Source organism: Desmodus rotundus, chromosome 1 (genome assembly GCF_022682495.2).
Source record: "Desmodus rotundus isolate HL8 chromosome 1, HLdesRot8A.1, whole genome shotgun sequence".
Taxonomy (NCBI): domain Eukaryota; kingdom Metazoa; phylum Chordata; class Mammalia; order Chiroptera; family Phyllostomidae; genus Desmodus; species Desmodus rotundus.
In genome coordinates this window covers 120,456,330-120,484,265 of record NC_071387.1, presented here as the reverse complement: position 1 = coordinate 120,484,265, position 27,936 = coordinate 120,456,330, and the positions used below count along the sequence as shown (strand labels likewise).

The 27,936-nt window shown below is 46.2% G+C and overlaps 1 protein-coding gene across 1 annotated transcript; it reads left to right on the top strand.

The window, feature by feature from the left end:
* Positions 1-1,427: 1,427 nt before the first annotated feature.
* Positions 1,428-20,756, top strand: PRKRIP1 (PRKR interacting protein 1). Its single transcript, XM_024571646.4, has 6 exons — positions 1,428-1,607; positions 2,355-2,433; positions 3,803-3,903; positions 5,885-5,970; positions 7,130-7,197; positions 20,294-20,756. Exons 1-6 carry the CDS (start codon positions 1,482-1,484, stop codon positions 20,392-20,394), a joined length of 561 nt encoding a protein of 186 aa, XP_024427414.1. The 5' UTR covers positions 1,428-1,481; the 3' UTR covers positions 20,395-20,756.
* Positions 20,757-27,936: the final 7,180 nt, after the last annotated feature.

The window sequence follows — 27,936 nt, the reverse complement described above, 5'->3', positions numbered from 1 at the left end:
TGTGTTTGGAGAAAAGTGAGGTGCCTGGGTAGCTGGAGTGGGTGATATAGGGTCATGTGTCCCTGACCACACCTAGGCCAAGCCCTTCCTAGGTTCCAGTGACAGACCTGGGCCACTCAAGAACTTCCCCTAAATCATCACTCTTGGCCCCCGAAAAATCACCCACTATCAGGCAGCCAAGAATGGTCTGAGAGTGCTAATATAGCACCCTGTCACAGCAGTCAGCTGTTCCACCCCTGGACCCTCAGTGGGCGAGCTATCCTGGGCTGAGCAGGCCGAAGCATTGACAGAATCTGATTCCTGGCCGCCAAGATCCCGTGGCCATGCAGCAAATGTCTGAGTACCTTACTGTGAGCTAACTAAGCCTTGCCCCAGACACTGGGAATACAGCAGTGAGCAAGACAGAACTTTCCCTCTCTAGCAGGCAGCAAATGAGAAATGAGAAAACCAGTTGAAGACCACCAAGAACATACCTGTGGCTGAACAAGTTGGGTTTACTACCTCTCTCTAGGAAAACTGCACTTCAGCAAGAGAGTGGTAAAAAGGACTTACAGGACTCGGGCTTAGGTTAAGTGATTTGGGGGAGGGCTCAAGTACTTGGGATTCCATTGTGGATTAGATGCTCTCAGGAAGCAGAGACAATTCCATGGTTGGATGTCTTAAACATTTAAAGTTAGAGGAATGAATGGAGGCCAATGCTGAAAAGAAGCAGCAGTTACTCATATGAGCCAGAATGGCGCAAATGTTCGGTCTTTTTCTTGGTTTCAAAGATATTCTTGTTTTCTTCTGAATTCAAACGCGATTACAGAGCATTATTGTTTATATCTTGCTCTGTCACGGTCACAGAATGGCCTAGTGTGATGTTGGTGTTCTGGGAAATTGTTGCCGTCCAACAGGAGAGCACCAAGGCCTAGCAGTTGGGGCCAGGTCTGCTCCTAGATGTGAGGAGCAGCTTTTCTCTTTCCCACAAAGAAGTTTCATTCACTCCACTAGGTATGTTGGCTGGGTGCCAGATGCAAAGTAACTGGAGGTGGGCGAAAGACACAGGCCTCAGTCTTTAGGGAGCTGTTTGCGTTATCTTACATAAACAGATTGTCAGAGATGAACAGGGGAAGTGGACCAGACCCAAGGATCAGGACAAAGGCCCAGGGCGGGAGGCAGAGAGACAATAGCAGGACAGCCAACAGAGCCCGGACCGCACGCGACTGGAGAGGTAGGCTGGGAAGGCACGACCTCCTCCCGCCCAGGACCGTGGGCGTTCCGTTGCCGGGATTTGCCAAGAAACAGGAAATGAAATCAAGCAGCGAAGATCAAAACAACCCACTCCGACTCCGACTCATGAATATTCAGCAGCCTGCTTCCAGCCAGCGACTTTATCCCAGTCCCGCCCAGCTGGGAGACTGCGCTTGCGTAGCTGGCGCTCGGCTCTGTCGTCACACGTGCGCGCCGCCACCGCCGGCTAGGGAAGCAGGGAAGGTATTATGGCGAGTTCCCCAGCCTCCGCGGTGCGCCCGCCGAGGCCTAAGAAAGAGCCGCAGGCGCTCGTCATCCCTAAGAATGCGGCGGAGGAGCAGAAGCTCAAGCTGGAGCGGCTCATGAAAAACCCGGTGAGACGAGGCGCGGGCTCGTCGGCCCCTCCGAGTCCCAGCCCCTTCCATTCAGGAGCCTCTAGGAGCCCCCTGGCCTACCTCCCCCGCCTCCAAACTCAGGAATTCAGTGTCCGGGCCGCAGTCAGTCCGCGGGAGTAGGCTGCCCCGGAGACAGCTGCCTTCTGCCGTTCTGTCACGGCCCAGCCAGGATTGCGGGGTGGGAGGGGGGCGCTGTGGAGCGGCTTTCCTTGTTCCAGGGCCTTTTCCAGTTTAACCTTTTATGAACAGAGGTGTCAGAAACGTTAGACTGGAAAGATAGAGCCCTTGAATTAGTAAAGGGTTATCTATTTCTAAACAGTACCTTGTTGGAGGTATTGCGGCAAGTCACGCCCCCCCCGCCCAGGCTTCAGTGCTCTCAGGCATAAAAACAATTGGATGAGAAGGTGTCATCTTTGACCAGAAAGGACTGACTTTTCTCGTGTAGTAGGGTTTAAGTTGGAAGCTTCCCAACGTACGTGGTGACTAAACGTTTCTGAGTTCTTCTCTGGAAAGTTAAGTGTAGCTTTGACAAGGCGGTGGGCTGTGATAGACCCCAAAGTATACAGAATGAAGTAAAGCTAAGACAGGGAGGAAGATAAAACGAGCTTTGAGTCCCCGAAGCAAAGCAGCCTTACTCCATTGTCTATTAAAATTCTTTGGTTGTAAGAGATGTCACTTTGTCAGCAGGTTTATACTTACAAATGCTTTCCTGTTTAAATGTTTCAGGACAAAACAGTTCCAATTCCAGAAAAAATGAGTGAATGGGCACCTCGGCCTCCCCCAGAATTTGTCCGAGATGTAATGGGTAATGTGTTTTGGGGAGTATGTGTTTATGTAAATATACTCTTTTGAAGTGTAGATATAAAAGCCCTGCAATTAGTATATGTTAATTAGATATCTAACAGGGAAGTGTTCACTGGTATAATAGTTTGCTTTCACAGTGAAAGAGTTTGGCATTAGAGAATTTTCTTGTACATTGTTTTTAATAATGTCTCATATTGGTTATTTCTAAATGGGAATAGTTTTATTTTGTTGGGTTGTAAATTAACATATAGTAATTATAAAGAAAAATAGCCCTGGCTGGTGTGGCTCAGTGGATTGAGTGCCGTCCTGGGAACCAAAGGGTCACAGGTTCGATTCCCAGTCAAGGCACATGCCTGGGTTGCGGGCCAGGTCCCCAGTAGGGAGCATTCGAGAGGCAACCACACATTGATGTTTCTCTCCTCCTCTTTCTGTCCCTTTCTTGAAAAATAAATAAAACCTTTTTTAAAAAGGGAAGAAAAATAAATAATAGAATTGTTAAAGTTTGAACCACCTGTAATTTCATTGTTCTACTTGTAACATTTTGATACAGCCTTCCAAACATTTTTATAGCCAAAACCACTGCTGCTTAAGAAAAAAATGTTTTTAGAAAAATACTGTTTTACACATACTAATAGTAACCAAATTTTGTCACTTAATACATCATGGACATCTTCAGCTTAGCAGAAATTTGGCATGTCAAATGCCAGATCATCTGGCTGGGAGGGAAAGGGCATAGCCCTCAACTAGGTTTTCAGCCACTGGACTGCATTCTGTTGGTCCTCTCAGTAGTGCATTAGCGTGGGATTTTAGTGACTTCACATTCACCATTCGTGCAGCAAGTATTTAATGGCTAGGTTCTGTGGTACGGTGGGGAATAGGACAGGCCGCCCCTTGCATTATTTGAGTTTATTTGGTCACTTTTATTTTTATTTTTTGTTATTTATTGATTTTTAGAGAGGAAGGGGGAGGGAGAAACATCAATTTGTTTGCTACTTGTTTATGCACTCATTGGTTGATTCTTGTGTATGCCCTGACCAGGGATCTGACCCGCAGCCTTGGCCAGGTAGATGCTCTAACCAGCTGATCTACCTGGGCAAGGTGCTCTTTGGCCACTTCTTTTTATTATTATTTATTTTATTTTACTTTTATTGAGAGGAACATCGCTTTGTTGTTGCACTTACCCATGCATTCACCAGCTGTCTCTTGAATGTACCCTGACCAGGAATTGAACCTGCCACCTTCTTGGTGTACCAGATGATGCTCCCACCAACTGAGCCATCCCATCCAGGGATCTTTGGTCACTTTTAATGAAAGGTAGCCTATGTTGGTAACTGGAGCTCACTAAGAACTCTGAACCGTCCTGGCTATAGGTTCAAGTGCTGGGGCCGGAAGTGGAGAGTTCCACGTGTATAGGCATCTACGCCGGCGAGAATATCAGCGACAGGACTACATGGATGCCATGGCTGAGAAGGTCGGTGAGCAAGGAGGCTGCCTGAACCCTTGGGTTCGGACAATGTGTACTTACAACTTTTAGGAAAAAAGCTTTTGAAACAGAGCAGATACACCTGGTTTGTGTACAAGCTACCTTTTAAAGTCAACACCGGCAACAGACATCAAGTACAGTCCAGGTTACTCCTCGGTCAGACTCAGCACAAGATAATCACACTAGGAGATGAATGAGAGGAGGGAGAGTCCCCTTTCCCATCCAGATCATTTGGCATGAAATGGAATAGAAAGCAGGATCTCCCACATACCACTGTTCTCTCTCTTTTTGGCTGCATACCTGTAATCCCAGTTTGCAGTGTATTTTGTGAATAGTGGTGTGCTTATAGGTGTCTCCTTCTTTTAGTTTTCTAGCTTGGAGGCAGGCATTTCTTCATGACCAGTGTCCAATAATAATTGAGTAAAAATTGAGAATTGCCTTAGAGATTGTACTGTAAGAACTATAGAGCTTTCTATTACTTGATTGGGAGGGCCAGAAGTCTCTCCTGTTCAGAAAAATATTCTTTGGGACATATCACTTGTTTTATTTTCTAACTAAATTTTGGAGTTATTTTATCCACACCAAAAATCTTGTTGGATTATTTACTTGTTGAGTCTATAAATTAACTTCAGTGCGATTGGATATTACAGTGTTTAGTCATCCCTTCAAGAAACTTTATCTTTTTCATTTGTTTAAATCATCTTCTATTAGTGATGATTTATGGCAATTTTATATATATCTCACCACATTTGTTCAAAGATATTTTCAGCTTTTTGATTGCAGTAGCTAGCTGATCCTTTATTTTATTATTTGATATTAGTCAAATGCAGGAAAAAAAAACTTTTCAAAAAAGATTTTATTTATTCATTTTTAGAGAGAGGGGAAGGGAGGGAGAAATAGAGGAAGAGAAACATCAATGTGTAGTTGCCTCTTGCATGCCCCCTACCAGGGACCTGGCCCCAAACCCAGGTGTGTGCCCTAGACTGGGAATTGAACCGGCAACTCTTTAGTTCACAGGCCCACACTCAATCCATTGAGCTACATCAGCTGGGGCAAAATACTGACTTTTATATAGTGCTCCTATATTTGCCCACATTTCAGGCGACCTCCAGGTTCTTGACTCATGCAGAAACAGTTTCAAGACACGAGTCCAGGTGGAAGTGAGAGTAAGTTTATTAAAGCTTGGGACAGCCCTGGCTGGTGTGGCTAAGCGGATTGACTGCTGGCTTGCAAACCAGAGAGTCACTGGTTCCATTCCCAGTGGGGGCACATGCCTTGGGTTGTGGGACAGTTCCCCACCAGGGGGCGCGCGAGTGCGACCACACATTGATGTTTCTCTCTTCTTCCCCCCCACTTTTCCCCGCTGTCTAAAAATAAATAAATCTATCAAAAAAAGCTTGGGACAGTGAGGGAAAGTAAGGGCCCCTGTTGACAGGATGGGGGTAAGCCTGGGACAAGTATTGGAATTCTGGTGTGTCCTTAAGTCTGCTGATGCATTAAAATGAGCGTACAGTGGGGTCTGGATCATTTTCTGGTTCGTTTTACCTTTATGTTGGATTAGTCTGGCTCTAATTGGTTTTTGTTGTCTGGCTCCCTGACTGGTGATTTAAACCACCTGCTCTCAGGCACCTTCGGTTAGGGAGGCTGGGGTCTGGTGATTTATTAGCCAGCTGTTAATTGCTCAGACATTCCAACTGTGTGTTCAACTATTTGTCTCAGTTTCCTCATTCCACTTGACAGGGAATTTTCTTAGTTTCTTGCTAACCTGCCTTAGTATCTTAATGAATTGAAAGAGTTATTTCACCATCGGAGAGCCTGGTATTGATTTCCCACCCCCATCTCTGGGGCAACCACTTACAGTGGCTCTGGAGACCTGGACATATGCCTGTAGACTCCCATTGGTGGACTGACTTCTGTAGCTCCCATACACGACTCACAGTGTGTTTAAGTGCCGTGGGTTTTTTTGCAGCAAAAATTGGATGTAGAGTTTCAGAAGAGACTGGAAAGGAATAAAATTGCTGCCGAGGAGCAGACTGCAAAGCGTCGAAAAAAGCGGTAAGGGCTTTGTGGCCTCCCATAACTAATGAGACTTAAGGGCAGGAAATGGGAAAATAGATGGTTGGTGGTGAATGGTCCTTGCAGTCAAAAGTTCACCTGTATAACCTGTAGAGGTCTTGGGTGTTACAGCCCACCGTGGAGCAATCCAGTAGAGGAATGGCTTTTTCCCCAGTACCTGGGGAGAAATCAAGTCACTGATTATGCTCCTCCCCCAGCTTGTTACAAAGTCTCCAAACCTCGGAGGTCAGCACTTCTGTGATCACATGGATTTCTGTCTTCACTTCTGTATTTTAGTGTCAGGTTTAACTGAGTGCTGTGAGTGAACTTCTCATTTAGCTTCTCCCTGGGGTCTCTGACCTCCCTATGTGACTGTGTGAGTGTACAGGTTGCCTGTGTGTGTTAATAAACCCTCTCTTGTTGATGTAAGAAACATCCAGACCTGTAGGGAATTCTTACAAGAATGTGTTTGAGCCAAACTGATAACAGTTGCTGGGAAACAAGATTTTAAATGCTCCCCAGAATGGCAGTTTGCAGCTTCTTTTACGCATTTGAAATTAAGGAGGGAAGGAAGGTTAAATGAAGGTGGAAGAAAGCAAGGTGGAACTGGATTGTTTGCAGGATATTTAACCAGATTATGTGCTCTCCTGGGCTGGGATTACTTCTAAAAAGAGACATTCCCAAATTACCTTAATTTAGATACACTGAAACAATGGACAGGACTTGCTTAAGGCAAAGATAAACCTTTTACTAAAGAAGTTACGTGCCTGGGGTGTGACTACCCCCAGGAACTGCCCAATTAGGAATCTCTGATCAGATCACCCTATATGTTACTTTCAGTAGAACCCCTTTTTATCCACTCCCACAGCTTTGAGAGAGCCGAACAGGGTTTTTAAAATGGCCCCACATGTGTTAGAATGAAGAAGCGCCCGCCAGTGTTTCTAGATGGCTGCCATCACCTCGGGACTCCTGGGGACTTGTCTTGATTCATGAAGAAAACAGGTTGATAACGCTGATGTTGGAGTAGCAGAATGAAAAGAAAGTATTTCTTTCATTTTATTATTGGCATTTATGTAATTATAAAGATCTTATAAGTAGATGTTCCTAAAATACACAATAAGGTAGCTAAGGAATTAATGTATGTATATTACATTTGTAGCCAGAAGTTAAAAGAGAAGAAATTATTGGCAAAGAAGATGAAACTTGAACAGAAGAAACAAAAAGAAGGTGAGTGGTACCCACTTTTCTTGGTCGTGACCTTGGTTGGTGTTGCTCGCAAAGGCTGACCTGTCAAGAATGCGATCTAGAATTTGAAACTGACCAGTGAAGTAATGAGGGTTTATTTCTGTTAGTCAGGGCTCATTGAATTGCAGGTGTCAGAAAGCCAAACTGGGTTAAGCAGGAAAGAAAGATACCAGCTCGTGGTAAGTCCAGGACAGAGCTTTCTGCAGGGATGACTAGTAAAAGAGCTTCCCAAAGGTCTCCCTCTGTCTCCTGGCACCTGTCCTCAGGGTGTCCTCCCTATGCTTGTGAGGTTCCCGGGGGCTATAACCATGCCTCATTCTTGTCCAATAGGGAAAAGTAGGGGGATGTCCCTAACAAGTGTTTTTGTATCTCTTTGTCCCTGACTGAGTCATATGGCAAGTCAGTTAAGAATGCTTTTGGCTACAAGAAACAGAAGTCCCAACGAGCAGTAGGTAAAAAGGAGTTCATTTTTCGTACATAGCAGGAAGCCTGGTCGTAGGTGGCACGTTATGGGGCTCTGAGCGTCTTGGTACTTATCTAGCAGGCCGGCCGCCTGGCTGTGTTCGGAGCATAGCTTCTGCCCAGCCTTCGTGGGTTGTGGTTCCAGTGCGAGCTCAGTCTTCAAGCCTCGTTGTGCTCTCCAGGTGTGTCCTGCATGTGCCACACAGTGTCCCGTCAGGGTCGAGTTCTCTGAGTTTGGTTCTCAGAGTGTTGGGTGTGGTGATTAGGGCCAGACTCAGGCACGCACTGTCTGAGTGAGCCCAGGAGTTCATCCACAGCTCTGTGGGGCCTTGTCTCATCTCCCCCCATCCCTGATCTCCCCAGTGGGTTCTGGTCTCCCGGGGCCGTCCAGGAAACTGGGGCCTTAGTTTCTCTGCCACACACTTCTACAACCGCACTGGCACCAGGGCCGAGCAGTGGGTGACAGAAGAAAAGGCCACAGGCCCTTGCCCAGCCATCTGAAGGCCACAGCTCCTTTGATGAGGTTCCCCTGCAAAGTTTGCTTGTGAGCTCGCACCACTGTGGCAGGTGCTGCGGTCGCTGTGACCCCAGTGGGACTGCCTGGGGGCCAGAGTGCAGGAGTGGGGAGAGTCAGCACAAGAATTTCTTACTTGCTGAACCAGAACCGGAGGGTTTCTCTTGGGTCTCTGTCTGTGCCCAGTCCCCACTTCTGAGTACTGGCTCACCCCAAGTCCAGGCTAGGGGATAGCAGGGGGAAAATAAAAAACTGCAAACTTGGTACTGTTTCTGGACACTATATTCTTCTCTTTCTCCAATCTGCTTGCTTTTTAGAATCCGTGCTTTCTGGCCAGGTTCTGTAGTCGTATTCCGTGGAGAGACAGGGTTGAATGTGCTTCCGGTGTCTTACCTGGAACCCTTTTTTGGTTTTTTGAATCCAAATTCAGGACTTTACATTTACCTCTTCTGCATTTTAACTTGATGTCACTGGCTCTTTTGATTCAGGTTTCCAGAATCCTTTGGGATTCTGAAATTCATCATGTTGCTTTTTGTGGTGTTATGGATGGGTCTGGTAGACACACCTCCAAACGTTGAGCCAGAGTGGGCTGGGGCCGGAGCCCTCCGGCATCCACTAGCAAGTCCCATCGAGGCTGGCCCAGACCTTTCCATTAAACTCTTTTGGTGGAGTGATTCTCCAGCTGAGAGTCGGCTAGACTCCTTCATCTTACCCGCGAGGGGTCCTGAGAAACGAAGAGGTAATTTGAGGTCATGGAGTAAGTACAGTAGATGTGAGTTCTAAGCTCAGCTCTCACTGCGGCTCACCCTGGCTGCTTCTGTTTGAGCAGTTTGTTAGGTTTGTTTTTCAGCTTCTAAAATGATAAGCTCTTTTTAGGTCTAAAATTCTGCAATTTGGTAACTTTGCCATATGTCTTGCTATAATTAAGATATGCCATACTGCAGAGGGGGGCTTCCCTCACCAGTGTATCTAAGACCTCTTTCAGAACAAGACACTGAGGTTATTTTGCTCTGAGTTAGTACTTAACCTGTGTTGGATCTTTGGAATTGCGTATTAACTTTTTAGGAGTTGGTCCTAGAATTGGAAGAGACAGGCGGCACCATCACAAAGCTGGGTTTCCCAAATTCTCGTCCCCTAACCCTTTGGAGACATTGATTTGCCTGAGGATATAAAGAGTAGTTGAGATTACGTAACAGGTTTTAGTACTTCCAAGTAGATTTTACCCAGAGCCTTCAGCTTGTGTAAAGGGCCACATGCCCTTTCACTCGGTGCCCCTGGTCCGAGTCCCGTCACATGGTGGAGCCCCACCGTCGTAGCAGATGCTGTTTCCACTCTGAGGGCTGCGACCCTTCACTCACTGCGTCCCGAAACCGTCTCAGAGGTGGTTGCTGTTTTCAAACACGAAATAGGTGAGAAGATATCAGAGTGCGTTACACTCGGAATCGGTATTTTGTGAAAATTTCTTTCAGTTTCTACGTGGGCCGTGGCCTACGGGCTTCAGTCAGACAGATTTGAAAATCGTTGTATAGTGCATGGGCCCTGTCTGCTCTTACACGTAATTGTGAAGTTAGCACCTGTGGGTATTTTTAAATGATTAGTAATCATACATGGTTGCATATGCTTCCTACCAAATGAGCAGCGTAGAGAATGCTATAGGACAACTGTCATAAAAAAAAAAAAAAAAAAAAGGTCTGTGTGCTTTTTACCTCACTGACTTGGTTTCCTTCCTCAGTTTTCATTTTGTGAAAGAGAAAATAGATTTTCTAGCTGGTGGAAATGAGTAGAAACTCAGTGTTGTGATACTCCATTGGGCCACAAGGTGGCTTCTGTGTGCTGCTGGGTTCTTGATGGACTGAGATGTACGCTACCCAAGTTTTTTTGGCTCGCTCCTAAAAAGCAGTAAGGGGCAGCTGGCTAGGAGTTCCGTTCTGTTGTAGGAGAGGAAGTGTCCCCACTTGTTGGTGCTGGTCCAGTAATTTAGTGAAGACTCCATGCGGCACGGGACTCGTGTCTGAAGGACACCATGGGATCGCATTCAGCCAATTTGGGTTATTATGAAGCCTTGAACTTCCAAAACAATTCTAACAGCAGTTAGTATTCTAACACCAGTGTTACTTATCCTGACATAGGCCTGCCTACCAAAGAAACCCAGGATGACCTGAAGGTGACTTGTCACTAGGTACCTTGAGAGCAGTCTCTCAACCTCAGCACTGTTGAATTGACATTTTGGGCCAGGTCGTTCTTTGCTGTGAGGGGCGTGTCCTGTTCACTGTAGTATGTTTAACAACATCCTGGCCTCTGTCCACTAGATGCCAGTAGCACCCGTCCTCCCCTCCGTCACTGACAGGCAAAAATAGCTTTAGACATTGCCAAATGTTCCCGAGCGGGGGAGGGAGACAAAATTACCTCCAGTTGAAACTCAGTTGGCATCCGGAGCACAGAAAGCACTCACTAATGTGTTTTGGATAGAACTGTTTGCTTCAATGACAAAATTCTGATACATGTTGGAAAACTATTCATATCCTTTGTATCTTTTGAAAATAAAGGTAATGACCATTTGGTAATTTTTGAATATGCCAAAAATAATAAAATATAAACATTCATAATTCTAATAAAAAATAATGGCTTTAATATTTTAATGACATTTTTAAAATCTCAGTTTTCAAATATATTTTATATAAATCTGTTTATATATGTATACTACATTTATAGTTGTCCTAATTTTATAATTAAAATTGTATCAAAAAATATTTAACAGCCCTGGCTGCTGTGACTCAGTGGATTGAGTGCCAGTCTGTGAACCAAAGGGTCGCTGGTTCGATTCCCACTTAGGGCACATGCCTGGGTTGCAGGCCAGGTCCCCAGTAGGGGGCACGTGAGAGGCAACCACACATTAATGTTTCTCTCTCTTCCTCCCTCCCTTCCCCTCTCTCTGAAAGGAAACAAATAAAAATTGAAAAGAAATAGCAGTTAATAAATAGAGTAATAGGAAAAGCTCAGATATCATTCTAACAGATCACATTTCTATTTTCTTTTAATCTCTTCATATGCATACATTTGTATATAGTTATAACATGTATGAACAGTTTCCCAATTTTACTTAACAGTATAAGCATAATCCTGTCCTTTATAATTTTTCGAGTGACTGATAATGTCCAGCGATTGACCTGGGGTGGTATCCATAACCTTTTCCTTTTTGTTAGACTTTAGATTGGTTCCATTTTTGTCTCCTTCAGAAGACACTTGAGTGAATATTATGTACCTGTCTCCCTTCCCCCTTTCTGGGTGTTTTCCTCAAGATAAATTCTCAGCAGTGGAAATGATGAGATCAGAGTATAAAAGGGATTCATGGCTCTTGAATGTAGTGCCAGTTTCTTGTCAAAGTAGTAGTACCAGTTTTTACTGTCAGCGACAGTACACAAGCGTGTACACTTTTACCATATCCTTGCCAGCACTGGCTTTTAAAAATTATTCCTCCATATGGATAAGAATGTGACGTCAGAAGAAGTTACAGTCCTAGTGAGGATTTAGTAAAAACCTTACAAAAATACAGATTCACTTGCCCCGGCTGGGTAGCTCATATGTTAGAACATCGTCCTGACAAGCCAAGGCTGTGGGTTCGATTCTCCAGTCAGGGCACATACAAGAATCAGCCAGTGAATGTATCAATAAGCTGAACAACAAATATATAACTCTCTCTCTCTCTCTCTGTCTCTCCCTCTCCTTTGTCTCTCTCTTTCTAAAATCAGTATATTAAAAAAAAAATTTTTCCCTGGCTGGTGTGGCTCAGTGGGTTGAGTGCCAGCCTGCAAACCTAAAGGTCGCCAGTTCGATTCCCAGTCATGGCACATGACTGGGTTGTGGGCCAGGTCCCCAGTTGAGGCATGCAAGAAGCAACCTATCGATGTGTTTCTCTCCCTCTCTTTCTCCCTTCCTTCTCTAAGAATAAATAAAATATTTTTTAAAATATTATACACACACACACATCAGACAGGACCACAGTAGCTTCCACTCTCTTTCCACCTTGCCACCCACCTGTGTACAGCCTCCAAAACTCTTTTTAAAACATAGATGGGATTGTCATTTGCTCTTTCGCTTATGTAATAACAGTAGCTAATACTTGTTGAACACGTTTTACGTGTGTCCCCCCAGTTCTACATGTTGTGCAGGAATTAGGTAACACATTCTTCACAGCAGCCCTGTGAGAGCGGTGTTATCCTACAGTGATGATACCTGCAGAGCTAGAGGGAGCAAGTGAAGGGTGGGATTTGATCCCAGGTAATGTGTCACCGCTGGCTGTGGGCTTACCCACAGGTGCTTCTGCTTAAAGCCTAGTCAGCAGCCCTGGCATTTCTGACACTCCCTGTCCGGCCCTCTCTGGTCTCTCTTCTCCACCAGTTTGGGCTGATCATTCCCTGCTGTACGTCCTCTGCTCTTGCCAAGCTCACAGCTGTGCTCTTCCGCTTTGCTGCGCATGTCCAGGCCTCTGTGCTCTTTCTATGCTACCTAACTTTCCATCCACCTGGAGAAGACCTACTCATCCTACACCTTCCTCTTGGAATGATTCCTGTCTTTGTAAAGCCTTTCCTGACCTCCCTCCCCACCCCAGCCAATCTGACCCAGCCTTCCCCTCCTCCTCCGTTTTGGTAATCTGCTAAATCACGTAACATGCTTATCTGTTCAGCTGTAGTCTCAGTTCCATGAGGGTAGAAGAGTGCCTTCTTTCAATAAAAAGCTTTTCATATTAGAATGGTTTTAGGTTTATAAAAAAGTGACAAAGATAGTATAGTACAAAGACTTCTCATACACCCAGTTTCCCCTAGTGTTTATATCTTAATGTGTTTCATTTGGCACAGTAATGAACCAGCATTGATACATGTATTAGCTAAAGTCCATACGTTATTCAGATTTCCTTCGTTTTCACCTAATGCCTTTTTCCTGGTCCAGAATTCTGTGCAGGATATCACATTACATTTAATCATCGCGTCTCCTTAGGCTCCCGTCAGCTGTGACAGTTCTTAGATTTTGCTTCTTTTTGATGACCGTGAGAGTTTTGAGGGTCAGGGGCTCTGCAGAGTGTCCTCAGTTGAGATTTGTCAGATGTTTTTCTCATGGTCAGACTGGACTTACGTCTCTGCGGGCGGAAGACCACAGACATAAAGCGCCATTGTCATCACCTCAGGCTGAGCACTTGGACAGGACTCGCCACTGTAGTGCTGGCCTCGATCGCCCCGCTGCGACAGCGCTCGTCAGGGTTTTCTGCTGGGATCCTTGTGCACAAGTGCGTTTCTTCTCCCCTGTTTTTGTTTATATCAGCACGGACGCACGGGTGCTTACACTTTAGATTTAACCCAGCGGTGCTTTGTTTTGTTGCTCAGCCTGAAATTGTTCCAGCCTGGCCGTTGGGAGCACTTTCATGTGGCCCCCGTGTTCCTCTTGCATATGCCCATCATCGTGGGGTTTGGGGGGGTATCTTTGTGGGGGAAGGGAATTGGTGCTTATTTTGTCGTCATTTTTTAGCATTTCCTTACTCTGGCACTGCCAGATATCCCAGATCCCTTGTACGTTGCCTGCCCCAGATCTGAAAACAGCCATTTCTCCAGGAAGTCTTGGTTCCCTTTATCAGACAATGATGTTAGAAACCAAGATCTGGCAACTGAGAACTCTGTACTACTAGGGTGTTCTTATTTTTAGGCCTCTTAACTAATAAAGCAAGGAAGTGATACTCCTCCTCATAACCATCAGTAAACTAAACATGAGTTCATACTGTCGCCTCCAACTCTCCTTTGCCACGTGCATTCCAGCCTGTTGAGCTTGTTTGCCTGTAACCTCCCGCTCTGACCGTTAGTAACCCAGCTCCCCACCATCTGCCATCCGTTCATTTAATTGTTCGTTTCCGGTATACATTGATAGTGGTTCCCGAATCATTAACCTGTTACCTGAGCAACAACTTTATCAACTACAGTTCAGTGCTACATACAGTCCCTTTTGCCTCCGTCTTACAGACTCCAGTATCTCCAAAATTATTTAGGTCAGCAACCCCTTCGCAGAGGGTGTAATACAGTTGGATTCACATATCACATTCTGCATTTCATCCTGGGATCCTTGACATCCTAAAATTTGCATACATTAAGGTTTATTCTTTGTGCTGTAAAGTTCTGTGAATTTTGACAAGTGTATAGTATGTATCCACCATCACAGTATTACGGAGAATAGTTTCATTGCCTTAAAAAAGATACTATATTTTGCCATGTATAATGAACTCCTGTGTAAAATGTGCACCTACATTTTTGGCCCAAATTTTCAGGAAAAAATCATTTTACTTTTTTAATTCATTTTTTTATTTATATTTAGAAACAAAACCAATTATTGTATTCCAGGGTATTATTTTCATATGGATATCATTATTGCTTCTAGAGTTACGCTTTTAATGCATAAGCATAAATAAAAGGATTAAAAACATTTATATAGATATGGAATTAGTGCTACCCATGTATAATGCATATCCTAATTTTTCCCTCAAAAATTTGGGCAAAAAATTGTGCAGTATACATGGCAAATACAGTACCCTGTGCTTCACTATTCAGCCTTCTCCCTGCTCCCCATTCCCAGCAACCACTGATTTGTGTACCCTCCCTAGAATTTTGCCTTTTCCAGTGTCGTTCGCTTGGAATCATGCAGAGTGCAGCCCTTCCAGGCTGGCTTCTTTCGCTTAGCAGAATGCGTTTGAGATCCATTCGTGTCTGCGTGTCTCTCTGGCTCATTTCTTTTTATTGTTGAGTAGTAGTTCACTGCATTGGATGTACCACAGACTATCCATTCACCTCTTGAAGGACATCTTGGTTGTATCCAGTTTTGGGAGTTTCTGAATAAAGCTGCTACAGACACTTATGTGATGATTTTTCTGTGGATATAAGTTTTCAAATCTGTTGAATATGTATTCAATACCTAGAAAGATGATCGCTGGATCATATGATGAGAGTATGTTTAGCTTTGTAAGACACTGTCAAACTGTCGTCCAAAGTGGCTGTGCCATTTCGCATTTTTATCAGCAATGAATAGGAGTTCCCGTTGCTCCACATCCTTGCCAGCAGTTGGTACTGTTAATTTTTTTTAATTTTAGCCACGTTAATATGTATGTTGTGGCATCTCGCTTTAATTTGTGACAGCATTTTTTATTTTTTAAGAAGACTTTATTATTTTTAGAGAGAAGGGAAGGGAGGGAGAACGAGAGGGAGAGAAACATCAGTGTGTAAGAGATGTATTGATTGGTTGCTTCTTGAACACCCCCAACAGGGAACCTGTCCTGCCACCCAGGTGGTGCTCTATCCACTGAGCCACACCAGCCAGGGCGTGACAGCATTTTTTAAACTCTTATGTTCTCAACATTAAACATAGTAGTAATAAGCGCTTATCTATTGTTTGTTTATGTTGGAAAAATAAATGGGTGAAATAATTCTGTTGAATTACCGAATGATTTGAATGTCGCCAGATTCCTAGATTTCTCCTCCTTGAGGGTGATACTTCTAGGTCCTTCCAACATGTTCCCCACACAGGAATCAGTTGTGTTTACTGGTGAGGTACTGCATTTTCAGGGGCTTTCCGACGAAAAGGAATGCTTTGCGCCATCCACTGTTAAGCAGTTTCAGCCTTGGAGCCCAAGTTCTAGAGCAGAACTCCCCAGCTGGCTTACGGGTAATGAACTGCAAGTGGCAAGACCCTCAGCCTTCAGGGTGGAGACAGTGCCCAAGGCCTTGGACCAGTTGCCCTGTGTGCCCCAGAAATACTATTCTTTTCCACGTGTGCCATGACAGCAGCGAGCTTGGGCGGTGCTGCCCTATGAGTCCAGGGTGCTCAGAGCTCAGGGTGCTCAGAGCTAGGTGTTTGATCCCTCGTGTTCCCCTCACTCTCTCTACAGTATACCCTTTTTATTGGGAGAAGATACATACACACACACACACAATTTACCATTTTAACTATTTTAAGTGTTGGTTCATTGCTATTGAATATATTCAAATCATGCCATCATTGCCAGCATCGGTCCCCATAAGTCTCTTCATCTTGTAAAAGAGAAGTTGTACCTATTAATCAGTAATTCCCATTCTCCTTCCCCCAGCCCCTGGCAACCACATTTTATCTTCTGTCTCTCTGATTTTGACTGCTCTAGATTCCTCTTATGAGAGGAATTACAGAATATTTTTCTCTCTGTGACTGGCCTGCTTCACTTAGCATAATGTCCATGAGGTTCATCTGTGTTGTAGCCCATGTCAGGATTTCCTCCCTTTTTTTCAAGCCTCGGCCAAGGACATGCTTATTCATTTCAGAGAGAGGGGAAGTGGCGGGGAGGGGGTGGTGGAGAGAAATACCAATGAGAGAGAGAAACAACAACAATTGGTTGCCTCTCATACATGCACCAACCCGGGACGGAAACTACAGCCTAGGCATGTGCCCTGACCAGGTGGTCAAACCCGTGACCTTTCTGTTGACAGCATGACGTTCCAGCTACCAGAGGCGCACCGGCCAGGGTGCCTTTCTTTTTAAGGCTGGGTGATAATCCAGTGTATGGCTCGACCGCATTTTGCTTATTATCCCTTCAGTGTGATCGCCTCACTGCTGTCTCCACCTGGTTTTTCTTTTGCCTGAGTTCCCTTATTTATTTCTGCTGACACGGTGGTTAGAGGCCTAGAGAGTCAAATACTCCAGGTCTGAATCCTGGATCCTTGTTTTACTGGCTGTGAGACCCTCATAATCAGTAATTATAAATAATGAATCCCTGCACTTTATTCCTCATCTGTGAAATGGGTGTGTGGTGGTGGTACTTAGAGTTAAACACGACAATAAAGACACAGCACAGTGCCTGGCATCTATTAGGTGTTCAACAAATGTTAGCTAATAAAACATCATCATTTGTACTTTTATTTTTTTGTTTTTCTTTTAATTTATTTTTTTAGTATATTTTATTGATTATGCTATTACAGTTTTTTCTCCCATTTTTCCCCCCACTTTTTCTCCCCTTTATTCCCCTCCACCCTGCAGCCCCCCCACCATCTCCAACATTCCCCTCATCCCTTAGTTCATGTCCATGGGTCATACATATAAGTTCTTTGGCTTCTCCACAACCAAAAGAATTTATACTATTCTTAACCTCCACTGTCTATTTTGTACTTACCATTTATGCTTCTTACTCCCTGTACCTTTTCCCCCATTCTCCTCCACCTCCACTGATAACCCTCCATGTGATCTCCATTTCTGTGGTTCTGTTCCTGTTCTAGTTGTTTGCTTAGTTCATTTTTGTTTAGGTTCAGTTGTTGATAGTTGTGAGTTTATTACCATTTTACTGTTCATAGTTTTGATCATCTTCTTTTTCTTAGATAAGTCCCTTTAACATTCATATAATAAAAGCTTGGTGATGATGAACTCCTTTAACTTGACTTTATCTGGGAAGCACTTTATCTGCCCTTCCATTCTAAATGATAGCTTTGCTGGATAGAGTAATCTTGGATGTAGGTCCTTGCCTTTCATGACTTTGAATACTTCTTTCCAGCCCCTTCTTTCATGCAAGATTTCTTTTGATAAATCAGCTGATGGTCTTATGGGAACTCCTTTGTAGGTAACTGTCTCCTTTTCTCTTGCTGCTTTAAGATTCTCTCCTTATCTTTAATCTTGAGTGATGTAATTATGATGTGCCTTGGTGTGTGCTTCCTTGGATCTAACTTCTTTGGGACTGTCAGAGCTTCCTGGACTTCTAGAAGTCTATTTCCTTTGCCAGATTGGGGAAGTTCTCCTTCATTATTTTTTCAAACAAGGTTTCCATTTCTTGCTCTTTTCTTCTCTTTCTGGCACCCCTATGATTTGGATGTTGGACCATTTAAAGTTGTCCCACAGGTTCCTAAGCCTCTCTTCATTTTTTTTGAATTCTTGTTTCTTCGTTCTGTTCTGGTTGAATGATTATTTCTTCCTTCTGTTCCAGACCATTGGTTTGAGTCCTGGTTTCCTTCCCTTCCTGTTGGTTCCCTATATATTTTGCTTTATTTCACTTAGCATAGCCTTTCCTTTTTCCTCTATTTTGTGACCATACTCAACCATTTCTGTGAACATCCTGATTATCAGTGTTTTGAACTCCTTATCTGATAGGTTGGCTATCTCTTCATCACTTGGTTCTGTTTTTGGAGCTTTTGTTTGTTCTTTCATTTGGGCCATTTTTCTTCATCTCCAAGTAGCTGTTACATTGTAAGGGGCAGAGCCTTAGGTATTGACCAGAGCAGGGCAGCCTGTGTTATGGCACTGTCTGGGAGGGAGGGGTCCGAGAGGGAACAGTGCCACTTGCTGGGTTCTTGTAAGGCTTTCAGTCACTTCCCCTGCTACCCACAATCAATAGGCCTTCTGGTGCTGATTCCCAGATGGGTGGGCTTGTGGGTACTGGCAGCCATGCCAGGGAAAACCTGGAATTTACAGCTACACGTGGAGTGTCAAGAGAGGGTTTCTGGGTCTGTGTTCTAGGACCCTGTGGGTCACTCCAACAAACTCTTAGGTGAGACTGGGAGTTTCTTTCACCTCTGCAACCCCCAGAGGTTTTGAGGCTTAATTTCCCCACACTGGAGCCCTGGGTTGCACATCTGTCTCGCTCCCCAGTTGTTGCTCCTGGTTTATCCACACGTGGATGTGGGACTGCCAGGACCACCAGCCGTCACCTTTTCATGCGTCCTCTCCACCCTGGCTGCCCGTCTCCGCCCCTCCTACCAGTCTGAATGAATGTTTCTTCTTTAACTCCTTGGTTGTTGGACTTCCATACAGTTCGATTTTCTGGCTGTTCTGGTTACTTTTTGTTTTTAAATTTGTTGTCCTTCTTTTGGTTGTGTAAGGAGGCAAAGTGTATCCCCCTACACCTCCATCTTGACCAGAAGTCATCATTTGTACTTTTAAACTTCTCATTCTTTTGGGCATGAAGTTGAGGAGGAGGAATATCCTAAATTAATTGAATTAAAATTTAGAGATGACTTCATTGCCTTGAGTGTTCTTTAGTGTCTCATCCTAGGTGTGAAAGTGATTTTTAGAACACACAGTGCCTGGGTACCCCAAGGCCTCCTGCCTTGAAGCTCTGTGGCCTGGTGACGACAGCGGAGGAAAATCTCTGGGTGCCTGTGGGCTCTGGGGTGCTGGAGTCCCTGCACATCTGCAGGGAGGAGGCCTGTTAGTGGGCCTGGGTGAGTCCACGGAGCCCGCAAGTGGCCCCAGGAGCTGGACTGTGAGCTGGAGGGCTGGTGCTGCCTCTGGGGGCTCTGGCTCTGCCTTGTTCCAGCTCTCACCCACTCCCCTGCTCCCAAGAAAAGGGAGGAGGAGTTCAGAACAAGTTGTATTTGTGCTCTGCTTTTGGGCAGCTCAGTGGCATTGTGGGTACTGGCAGCCATGCCAGGGAAAACCTGGAATTTACAGCTACATGTGGAGTGTCAAGAGAGGGTTTCTGGGTCTGTGGGAAGAGCCGGGAAGCCGGCATATTGGTGTAGGCAGAGCCCTCTGCTATACAGGTTTAGAAAATCCTTTTGCAGACTGCGGTGTGAGCGCTTGAGACAGCAGCAGAGTATTGTCACCATTGAATGTTAAATCTTAAAGATCTGGTTGGAGGTGTTGCCCTGCCATATAAAAGCAGTCCATGAGGCTCAGTTTGCGGGGCATCAGGCTCTTTGTGTGCTGCAGGACCTTTTTAATAAGGATGGGATCCACCCGCCAGCAGTGGTAGGTAAGTTCTGTGACCGACTCTTTGATTTTAGAGAAAGGAAGGTAGGGAGAGAGATGAAGGTTGATTTTGTTGTTCCATTTATTTGTGCATTCATTGGTTGATTCTCGTATGCACCATGACCCAGGGTCAAACCCGCACCCTTGGTGTATCAGGATGATGCTGTAACCCACTCAGCTACCTGGCCAGGGCTGTGACTGACTGACTGTTCGTACTGGGCAGTGCCACTGAGGGCTGATGGATGTGAGGACCTCCTCTGGCTCCTCCCTGTCTGTTCCTAATGTTTTCACAGTGCTTCTCCTTTTGCAAAGTGCCCTTGATTATCAGTAAATTTGGCTGTCTCTTATCTGAATGTACTGTGATTGCAGGACCCAGTCAATCCGAAGAACAGCCGTCCAGTAGCTCTGAGGAGGCATCCCAGACAGAGGAGGAGGAAGAGGAGGCGCCTAGCTTCATCATGGGGCGATGATTGCGGGTCACCGTGGCTGTCTGGAGCCCAGGGCCTCAGAAAACCCTCCACATGACCCAAGGAGAAAGGAGGCTGTGTGAACTCGGTTTCTCTCCCAAGCCTCGCTGGACAGAAGCAAGTGGGAAGCCATCCCGACTGCTTGTGGCCCTGCCAGTAGGCAGGACTCAGAGCCTGTGGGACAGAGAGGACTGTCTCCTGGACTCTCAAGGGCAGTGCCAAGGAGAGCTCGTTAATGTTTCCGCTAAAAGGCAGGAAATGTTAAACCTTCTCCCTGGTGCTTGTCCTCACATACTTGGTCATTGGTGAGTTTTGGGCTGATTTCTGTGAAAGGAATGTTTATTTAGTAAAGAACAGAAAAACTTTGGGTTTTGTTTGGACCTGTGAAATGTTGGGGCTGTAGGCAGGTCTGTGAAAGAGGTGATAGGGATGAGGCCTTTTCCCAGACTCACAGAGGGCAGTGGCCGTGGTTCTGGAGCTGACTTCACACTGCAGGGCGCCTGACCCTCATTTCCTCCAGCTGAGGGTGCAGACTGCACCCCGGAACACATGCTCCCACCCGGTGAGCTCCCAGTACACAAGTGTGTTTTGGGAAGCCTGGGCACGTGCAGAGGGAGATAGATGTAGGACGTGACCAGAGGGTTGGGCCAGAAGAACGGGAACTGTGTGTGTGAAAAGAGCTTTTGGGAAAGGAATTGGAGACTTAAAAAAGAAGCAGATGGAGAATCCAGGCTGGGCTGAACCAAAGGAGAGGGCATGGGGAACCCTAGCCAAACTGGAAGGGGGGATCCTTTGGCCAGAAGCTGCGTTTCCATTCCGAGGTCAAAGGAGTTCTAAACAGAAAATCTGAGGCTGCCTTTCAGACAGTAGGAGGGCCAGAGACGGTTTCTAATTAGAGCCTTTGGTCCCTATTTGGATTATTTTTCTCCATCTCCAAGTTTCTAAGACTATTTTGTGGCTTCTATGGAATTTGATACAATTATGGAAATTACGGTTTTGCGTGGCCGTTTTACTCTCCTTTCACTTTTGTGGGATTGACTTCCCTGGCGCTGCCTGCCCTGAGCCAGGTGACGTCTGTGGTGACTTCTGTCCTTTCAGCAGTGAAGTTATGGGTTTTTTTTTTTTTAAACAGTTCCCTTAAATTGCAATACATCAAAGTCTGGGTAATATTCATTAAGTGATTCACAGGAATTTTTCTTTTCCAGGAAGCTGGAATGGAAAGCTAACCCTGATAAACTGGCACACACCCTGGCTGCGCATTTGGGAACCCCTGTTTCCCTTCGGTCAGGGACTGGCTGGTCCATTTGCATTTTGTCTTTTGTTCCCTGTCTGTGACTTGCTGGTTTCCCTGTCTCCCAGCAGAATGCATGTGTCACAGCTACTGCTTTGAGTCCAGCCTGGATCTCGTGGGTTTTGTGTCTCACTGGAGACTGGAGTGTACCAGAGAGCTCGGAGCCGGAAACGGGACTCTGGGCGAGTCACTTCCTGCCTCTGCCTGGTGCACCTGGCCAAGAGCTTAGTGAGACACATGTTGGACAGGTGGGTGGAAGACTAAACAAATAGGGGTCTTTGTGTTCTATGCCTTTACTAGGTACCAGAAGAGCGTTTAGGTAGGAAACATCCTGTAGCAGTTTCTGACAGTTTTTAAGGGGTCACCTATACCTTAGGTTGAGTGACTCAGTCTTTCTTTTTTTTTTTAATGTAACTACTAACTACTTTTTTTGTAAAGATTTTATTTATTTTTAGAGAGAGGGGCAGGGAAGGAGAAAGAGAGGGAGAGAAACATCAATGTGTGGTTGCCTCTCATGTGCCCCCAACTGGGGACCAGGCCCGCAACCCAGGCATGTGCCCTGACTGGGAATCGAACCGGCGACCCTTTGGTTTGCAGGCCCACACTCAATCCACTGAGCCACACCAGCCAGGACTCAGTCTTTCTTCTGTAGAGTATTACTTGGGAAAGGGAACAATTAGATGTCATCAGTGAGAAGGCAGTGGGTGATGCTGAGAGGACAGCCCCCCCTAAAAAGAGCCACGATTGGGGAGAATCATGAAGTAATGCCCTAATGATTAGCTTGTGGGTGGGAGGTGTTAGACAACAAAGGTGTACACAACTTGGTGGTCTCGGCAAACCTCATGCGTAAGAATTCCAATTCACCAGACATCAAGACCTTCATTCCCTCAGTAAGTCAGTAAACATATGTTGAGCACAAACTTTTAGTGGCAGCCCTGTGCCTAGTTATTTGTATTTAGAATACTGTTTGCCCTTTAATTGGAGATCCAGTATAGATTTACCAAACAAGATTTATAAACACAGAGTTCTGGAAACTTGCCCAGGTCACCCAGCAAATAAGTGGTAGAGCTAGCCTTTGAACCCACTCAGTGGGACTCCAGAATCCATCACCCTGGCCCCCACACCATAGCGCTGCGCTGCTCTGGGGAAGGAGCCTGCACAGCCTCCCCTGCTGGGGCGGGGCTCCCAGGGCTGCTCTTCCGTTTCCAGGGCTGCAGGCCGCAGGCCCTGCCTCTGATACGCCCCTGGTGTGTTTGTGTGTGTGTGTACAAAATAATCATAAAATGTCGTAGTTTTAAGTATAACTGATACTCATTTTTCACAGATGCCATGTTTGTGACTTCACTGAAATTCATTTGTAATCCCAAATGAATACTCGTGCTTTTGCGGTGGTTTTCAGACACGCACAGAGCAGTAGAAATTTGAGTTGCCCGATGCGCACATCCCCAGCTGGGGTTACACAAGGCTCTGCCTTCGTGTTTCATCTCAAACTGACCTATTTGGTGGCAGGTTTTTTGCACTTTTGCTAATTGCTGGTGGTTGCTGTTTAAAACGGCCCCCAGTTTTACCATGTGAGTACGCAGGAAGTGAGTCTCCCCAGATCCCTAATCTGCCAGCTCTCAGCTTGGACTTCCAAGCTCCAGAACTATGAAAAGTAAATTTCTGTCATTTAAAATAAATATATAAAATAAAATGGCCCCCAAATGTAGTGCTGAAGTTCTGTCTAGTGTTTTTAAGATTAATTTATTTTTAGAGAGAGGGGAAGGGAGGAAGAAAGGGAGAGAATCATCGATCAGTTGCCCCTCGTCTGCACCCCGATGGGGGACTGGACCCGCAACCCAGGCATGTACCCTGAGCAGGAATCGAACCAGAGACCTTTCACTTTTCGGGACAATGCAAACATCTGAGCCAACTGTCAAACTGTCAGGGCGTGTGTGTGTGTGTAAATTATTTTTTTTAAATCCTCACCTAAGGGTATGTTTATTGATTTTAAAGAGGGGAGAAAGAGGAAACAACATTGATTGGCTGCCTCCCATACAGCTTCCAACCACGACTGAACCCATGATCTATGTACCCTGACTGGAAATCAGACCTACAACCTTTGGTGCACGGGATGATGCTACAGCCAACTAAGCCACCCAGCCAGGGCCAGCTGTCCAGTGTTTTTAAGTACAAGAAGACTATGATGAATGAGCCTTGGATAACCATCATTCAGGCATGAGTTACAGCGCTGTTGGCTGTGAGCTCAATGTTAATCGACAATACACATTTATTATTGGCAAAGGTGTCTTTAAACAAACAAAATAAGGCTATGTGTTGATCAGCTAATGTGACTAGAGGCTCGTGGGAACCCAGCCCTCTCTTTTCTGATCAGCAGTGGTTTGGTACTCGTCGGTGTTCGACTTTATGTAACATGACTCCCGTGAATGATGAGAATCGGTCGTGTGTATGTGTTTGGAGAGAGAATGAACATTCATGAGCAGTCCTGAAATGACAGAGATGTGTTTCCTGAAGCAAGGAGTTGTACCGTATGGCTGTGTCTGGTGCTAGCAGTACTGCGCCTCACCTGCAGACCTGGGCAGTGGGGCCGGCCCACCCCACTTTGAAGGTAGGCTCACAGGTCACATAGCACTTCTCACCTCTTAGATCTTCCCTAGCGTAGTAACTGTCTGACTCTGAAAGGCATTTTTTACAGGTCCTCTCTCCTTAGACCCCCACCCCACCCCACCCACCAGCCCCCGCACTGGAGCCAGCGTGCCCTGCTGTGTCTCCTAGTCCGGTGCAGTGTCCCTCCCATTGGCAAGCATCTCGAGGTGCCTGTGGTGAAAAAACAAAGCAGAAGCCTTTGTGTTTGTGTCCTACTCCCCCCCATTTCTCTCCCTTCTCAGCCTCGCACCCCAAGAGTTCTCTGCTCACTTCCACCTCTTCTCCCTCATCCCTCTCCAAGTTTTCCTCCCCATCATCCACTGAAATCCTGGGCTTGCCGACTCCAGCTTTTGGTGGCCATCTGTAGTTTTCCAAACTACTCATTCTTGACAGTACTGTCTTTCCCTTGCTTCTCTGCTCACACTTGGGGTGACCCAGAGGGCTGTCTTCTGTCGAACTCAGGCTCCAGGAGATCTGTGTAGCCCACGGCTTTACCCGTCCTCACTGACGCCTTCTGGGTTTGTGCTGCGTCCTCCCTTTGGAGTCTCAGACGTGTGTCCACCTGCCGTTTCCCCTTGGGTGTCTCATGGGCATCTTGCACTTCGTATAAGAAAAGAAGCTTTTCACCCCCTAAGCACATTGCTCTTCCTTCCTACTCAGTAAACTATGCCGCCATCCACCCAGAGGCTCAATGCCCTGGCCTAGAAGTGAAGCTCATCCTTCTTTGCTGTTTCCCTCACCCCTCCCCGCACCCGTCAGTCTTCACATCCTGGACCCGCTCTCCCTCCTAGTTCCTAGTTCTTTGTTACAAGTCCCACGAGAGCAAGGCCCTGCCCATCCTGCCCTTTGCTGTGCCCCTATGCCCGCACGGTGCTTAGGTCATAATAGATGCTCAGTAAATGTCACGATGGAGCAGATTCCAGTGACTGAGACAAATGCGTAAGTTGTTTGTACCTGAAAAACCGCTTCTGTGGCTGGAAGAACCCGAGACTAGAGGCACGCGCGTTAGTTCGCTGGAGACCGCTGCAGTGAGGCCCAGGGCAGGAGGGGCCTGCCCGAGACTCCAGACTCCCTGCCCTTGCATTTTATTATTTTTTAAGATTTTATTTATTTACTTTTAGAGAAGGAGAGAAGCATCGATTGGTCGCCTCTCACATGTCCGCACTGGAGACCTGGCCCGAAACCCAGGCGTGGGCCCTGACCAGAAATCAAACCAACGACCTTTTGGTTCGCAGGCCGGTGTTGAGCCCACTGAGCCACACCAGCCAGGGCCCTGCCTGTGCATTTTGAACAGGCACCTGAGGAAATTGCACTACGAATCCCCCACCCCATACCTTGAGAAACTGGTCTGGGGCATATTAAATATTGTTACTATTTTAAATTTACTTCTCAGCTTCCAACATTTATCTTTTGGAAAAAAATAATTAAACTGAGTTAGAGGAGTGATGTTCTATTGTTGACTTTTGGAAATAGGAATATAACTAAATCCTGTTTCCAGACTACATGGAAAGAGAGCTGTGTGGAAATATTTCCTTTGGAATCGTCACTGGAAAAAGTCGTGTCTTCTCCTCCCCTTTGTAAGCTGATTGATGTTTACTGTGAGGCGCACTTCACTGAAGTGGGCTACAATTACCATGTATTAACATCTCAATGAAGACACCGCAGAAATTAACTTAGGGCAGGTCCTGTCAGGCAGTGGTAAGTTTTCTGTTTTCTTGTTTTAAAGACTGTATGTATGCATTTTTACAGAGAGGGGAGGGAGGGAGAAAGGGAGAGAAACATCATTTGGTTGCCTCTCACATGCCCCCAACTGGGGACCTGGCTCTCAACCCAGGCATGTGCCCTAATTGGGAATCGAACCTGTGACCTTTCAGTTTGCAGAACAATGCCCAATCTATCGAGCTGTATCAGTCAGGGCTAATTCAGTTTTGTTCCATAGAATGTAGCAAATGTTTACTGGACACCAACTAAATCCAAAAGGATTCCTAAGTGCACTTTGCTAGGCAGTGGGAATGATGGTAAGCAAGACAGAGCCCTCACCTTCTAGAAGCTCCAGATCTGGTCAGAGAAAAGGGCAATGCAGGTAGCACACAGTGCTATGTGGGCATGTGACTCGGGCCTCCACATGCAGGGCTGCTAAGAAAGCAAGCTGCGGAGGGAGAAGATGCTCTGCCTCTAAATCCCATTAAGGGGCCAAGGCCCCAAGGAAACTGAAGGGCTGGGAGTAGGGGGTGGAGTGGGGAGACACAAGGGGATTTTTCACTTTGCAGTGTGAAGAAGAGATTGGAAGGGGACAGGTGGAAGCCTCTTGCCATGATGCAGAGTGGAAGTGATGGCCTGAGTTACCAGCGAGGCCACAGGGGACAGGGAGAGATGGGGGAAATTTCCAGAGACACACAGGCAGGAGGATTTACTGCACTTGATAGGAAGGGGAGGAGTCTGGAATGACACCAGATCTCTAGTAGTGTCACCAGCTGGATGGATGACAAAACAGCCCCTGAGACAGGTGATCTAGGAGGTAAGGAGGAATTCAGCTGTGGACATGGAAGTTTGGGGCACCCCTTGCCAGGCTGGGAAAAGGTCAGGGCTGGAGGTGATGATTTGAGCAGGCTCCTGAAGCCAGGGAACTGGGCAAGTGCTACCAATCAGGAGGTATACAGAGGGGGACCCAGACAACCCTAAGAAATGCCCACGGCTAGGGGACAGGCAGCAGTGGGCCCTGTACAGGGGGGGAAAAAGAGGTGGGATCACCAGAGCAAAAAAAGTATCTCCAGCTAGAGGGAGAAATGACAGGAAAGGCCATGGCTGAAATCTGATGTAGCAACGCAGTGTCAGTGGACCACAGAAAAGAAGGAAGTGGTGATGACAGCTCTCTTACGAAGTTTGGTCTGAAGTGGGGAAGATGGAGGCAAGAAGGGGTTGGGCTGAACAGGAAAGGAGGCTGAGAGGGAGAAGGGGGGGTCTCAGCAGGGTGCAGGAAGAGAGGCAGTGGGTTGAGAACTACCTGAGAAAGGGTCAGAAAGCATGATATTTGAATTTAAGATTTCACAGAGGGTGCTGACAAGGGCTGGGCTGAATGGCCGAGGGGACACCTGATGCGTGGGGACTGGATGCGTTGTTCACACCAGCGGTGTGGTCATGGCCACGCTGGATGCTAAGGCCTGGGGCGGAGAGGAAAGCAGGGACCACGTCTTCACTGAAGGCAGGGCATCTGTGCATGAGGAGGACTAGCAGGTGGTCCACCCTGCTGGTGTGCCTCAAAGAATTGGACTTTTTCAAATGTGGGTGGCTTAGGCCTTGGCGGAGGAAGCCACTTGCCAAGGTCAACCAACTAGGAAAATAGAGCCCAAGCTGTAGCCCAGACGTTTGCTGGGGGACTGGTACTTGTGGGCCTTTGTTTGAACCTCCTAACCCCTCATGTAGCCCTCACTCAACTACCTGGCCACCTCCAACCATTAGCACTGCGATCCTTCCATTTCTGTCAACATGGCACCAGCACCTTCCCCAATGGGGCTGGGGGAAAGCATTTTCTCTGTGGTGGGAAACTCGCCCTGAAAAGCGCTGGTAACGACGACACATGTTGCTTCGGTTCAGGCGCACTGGATAGT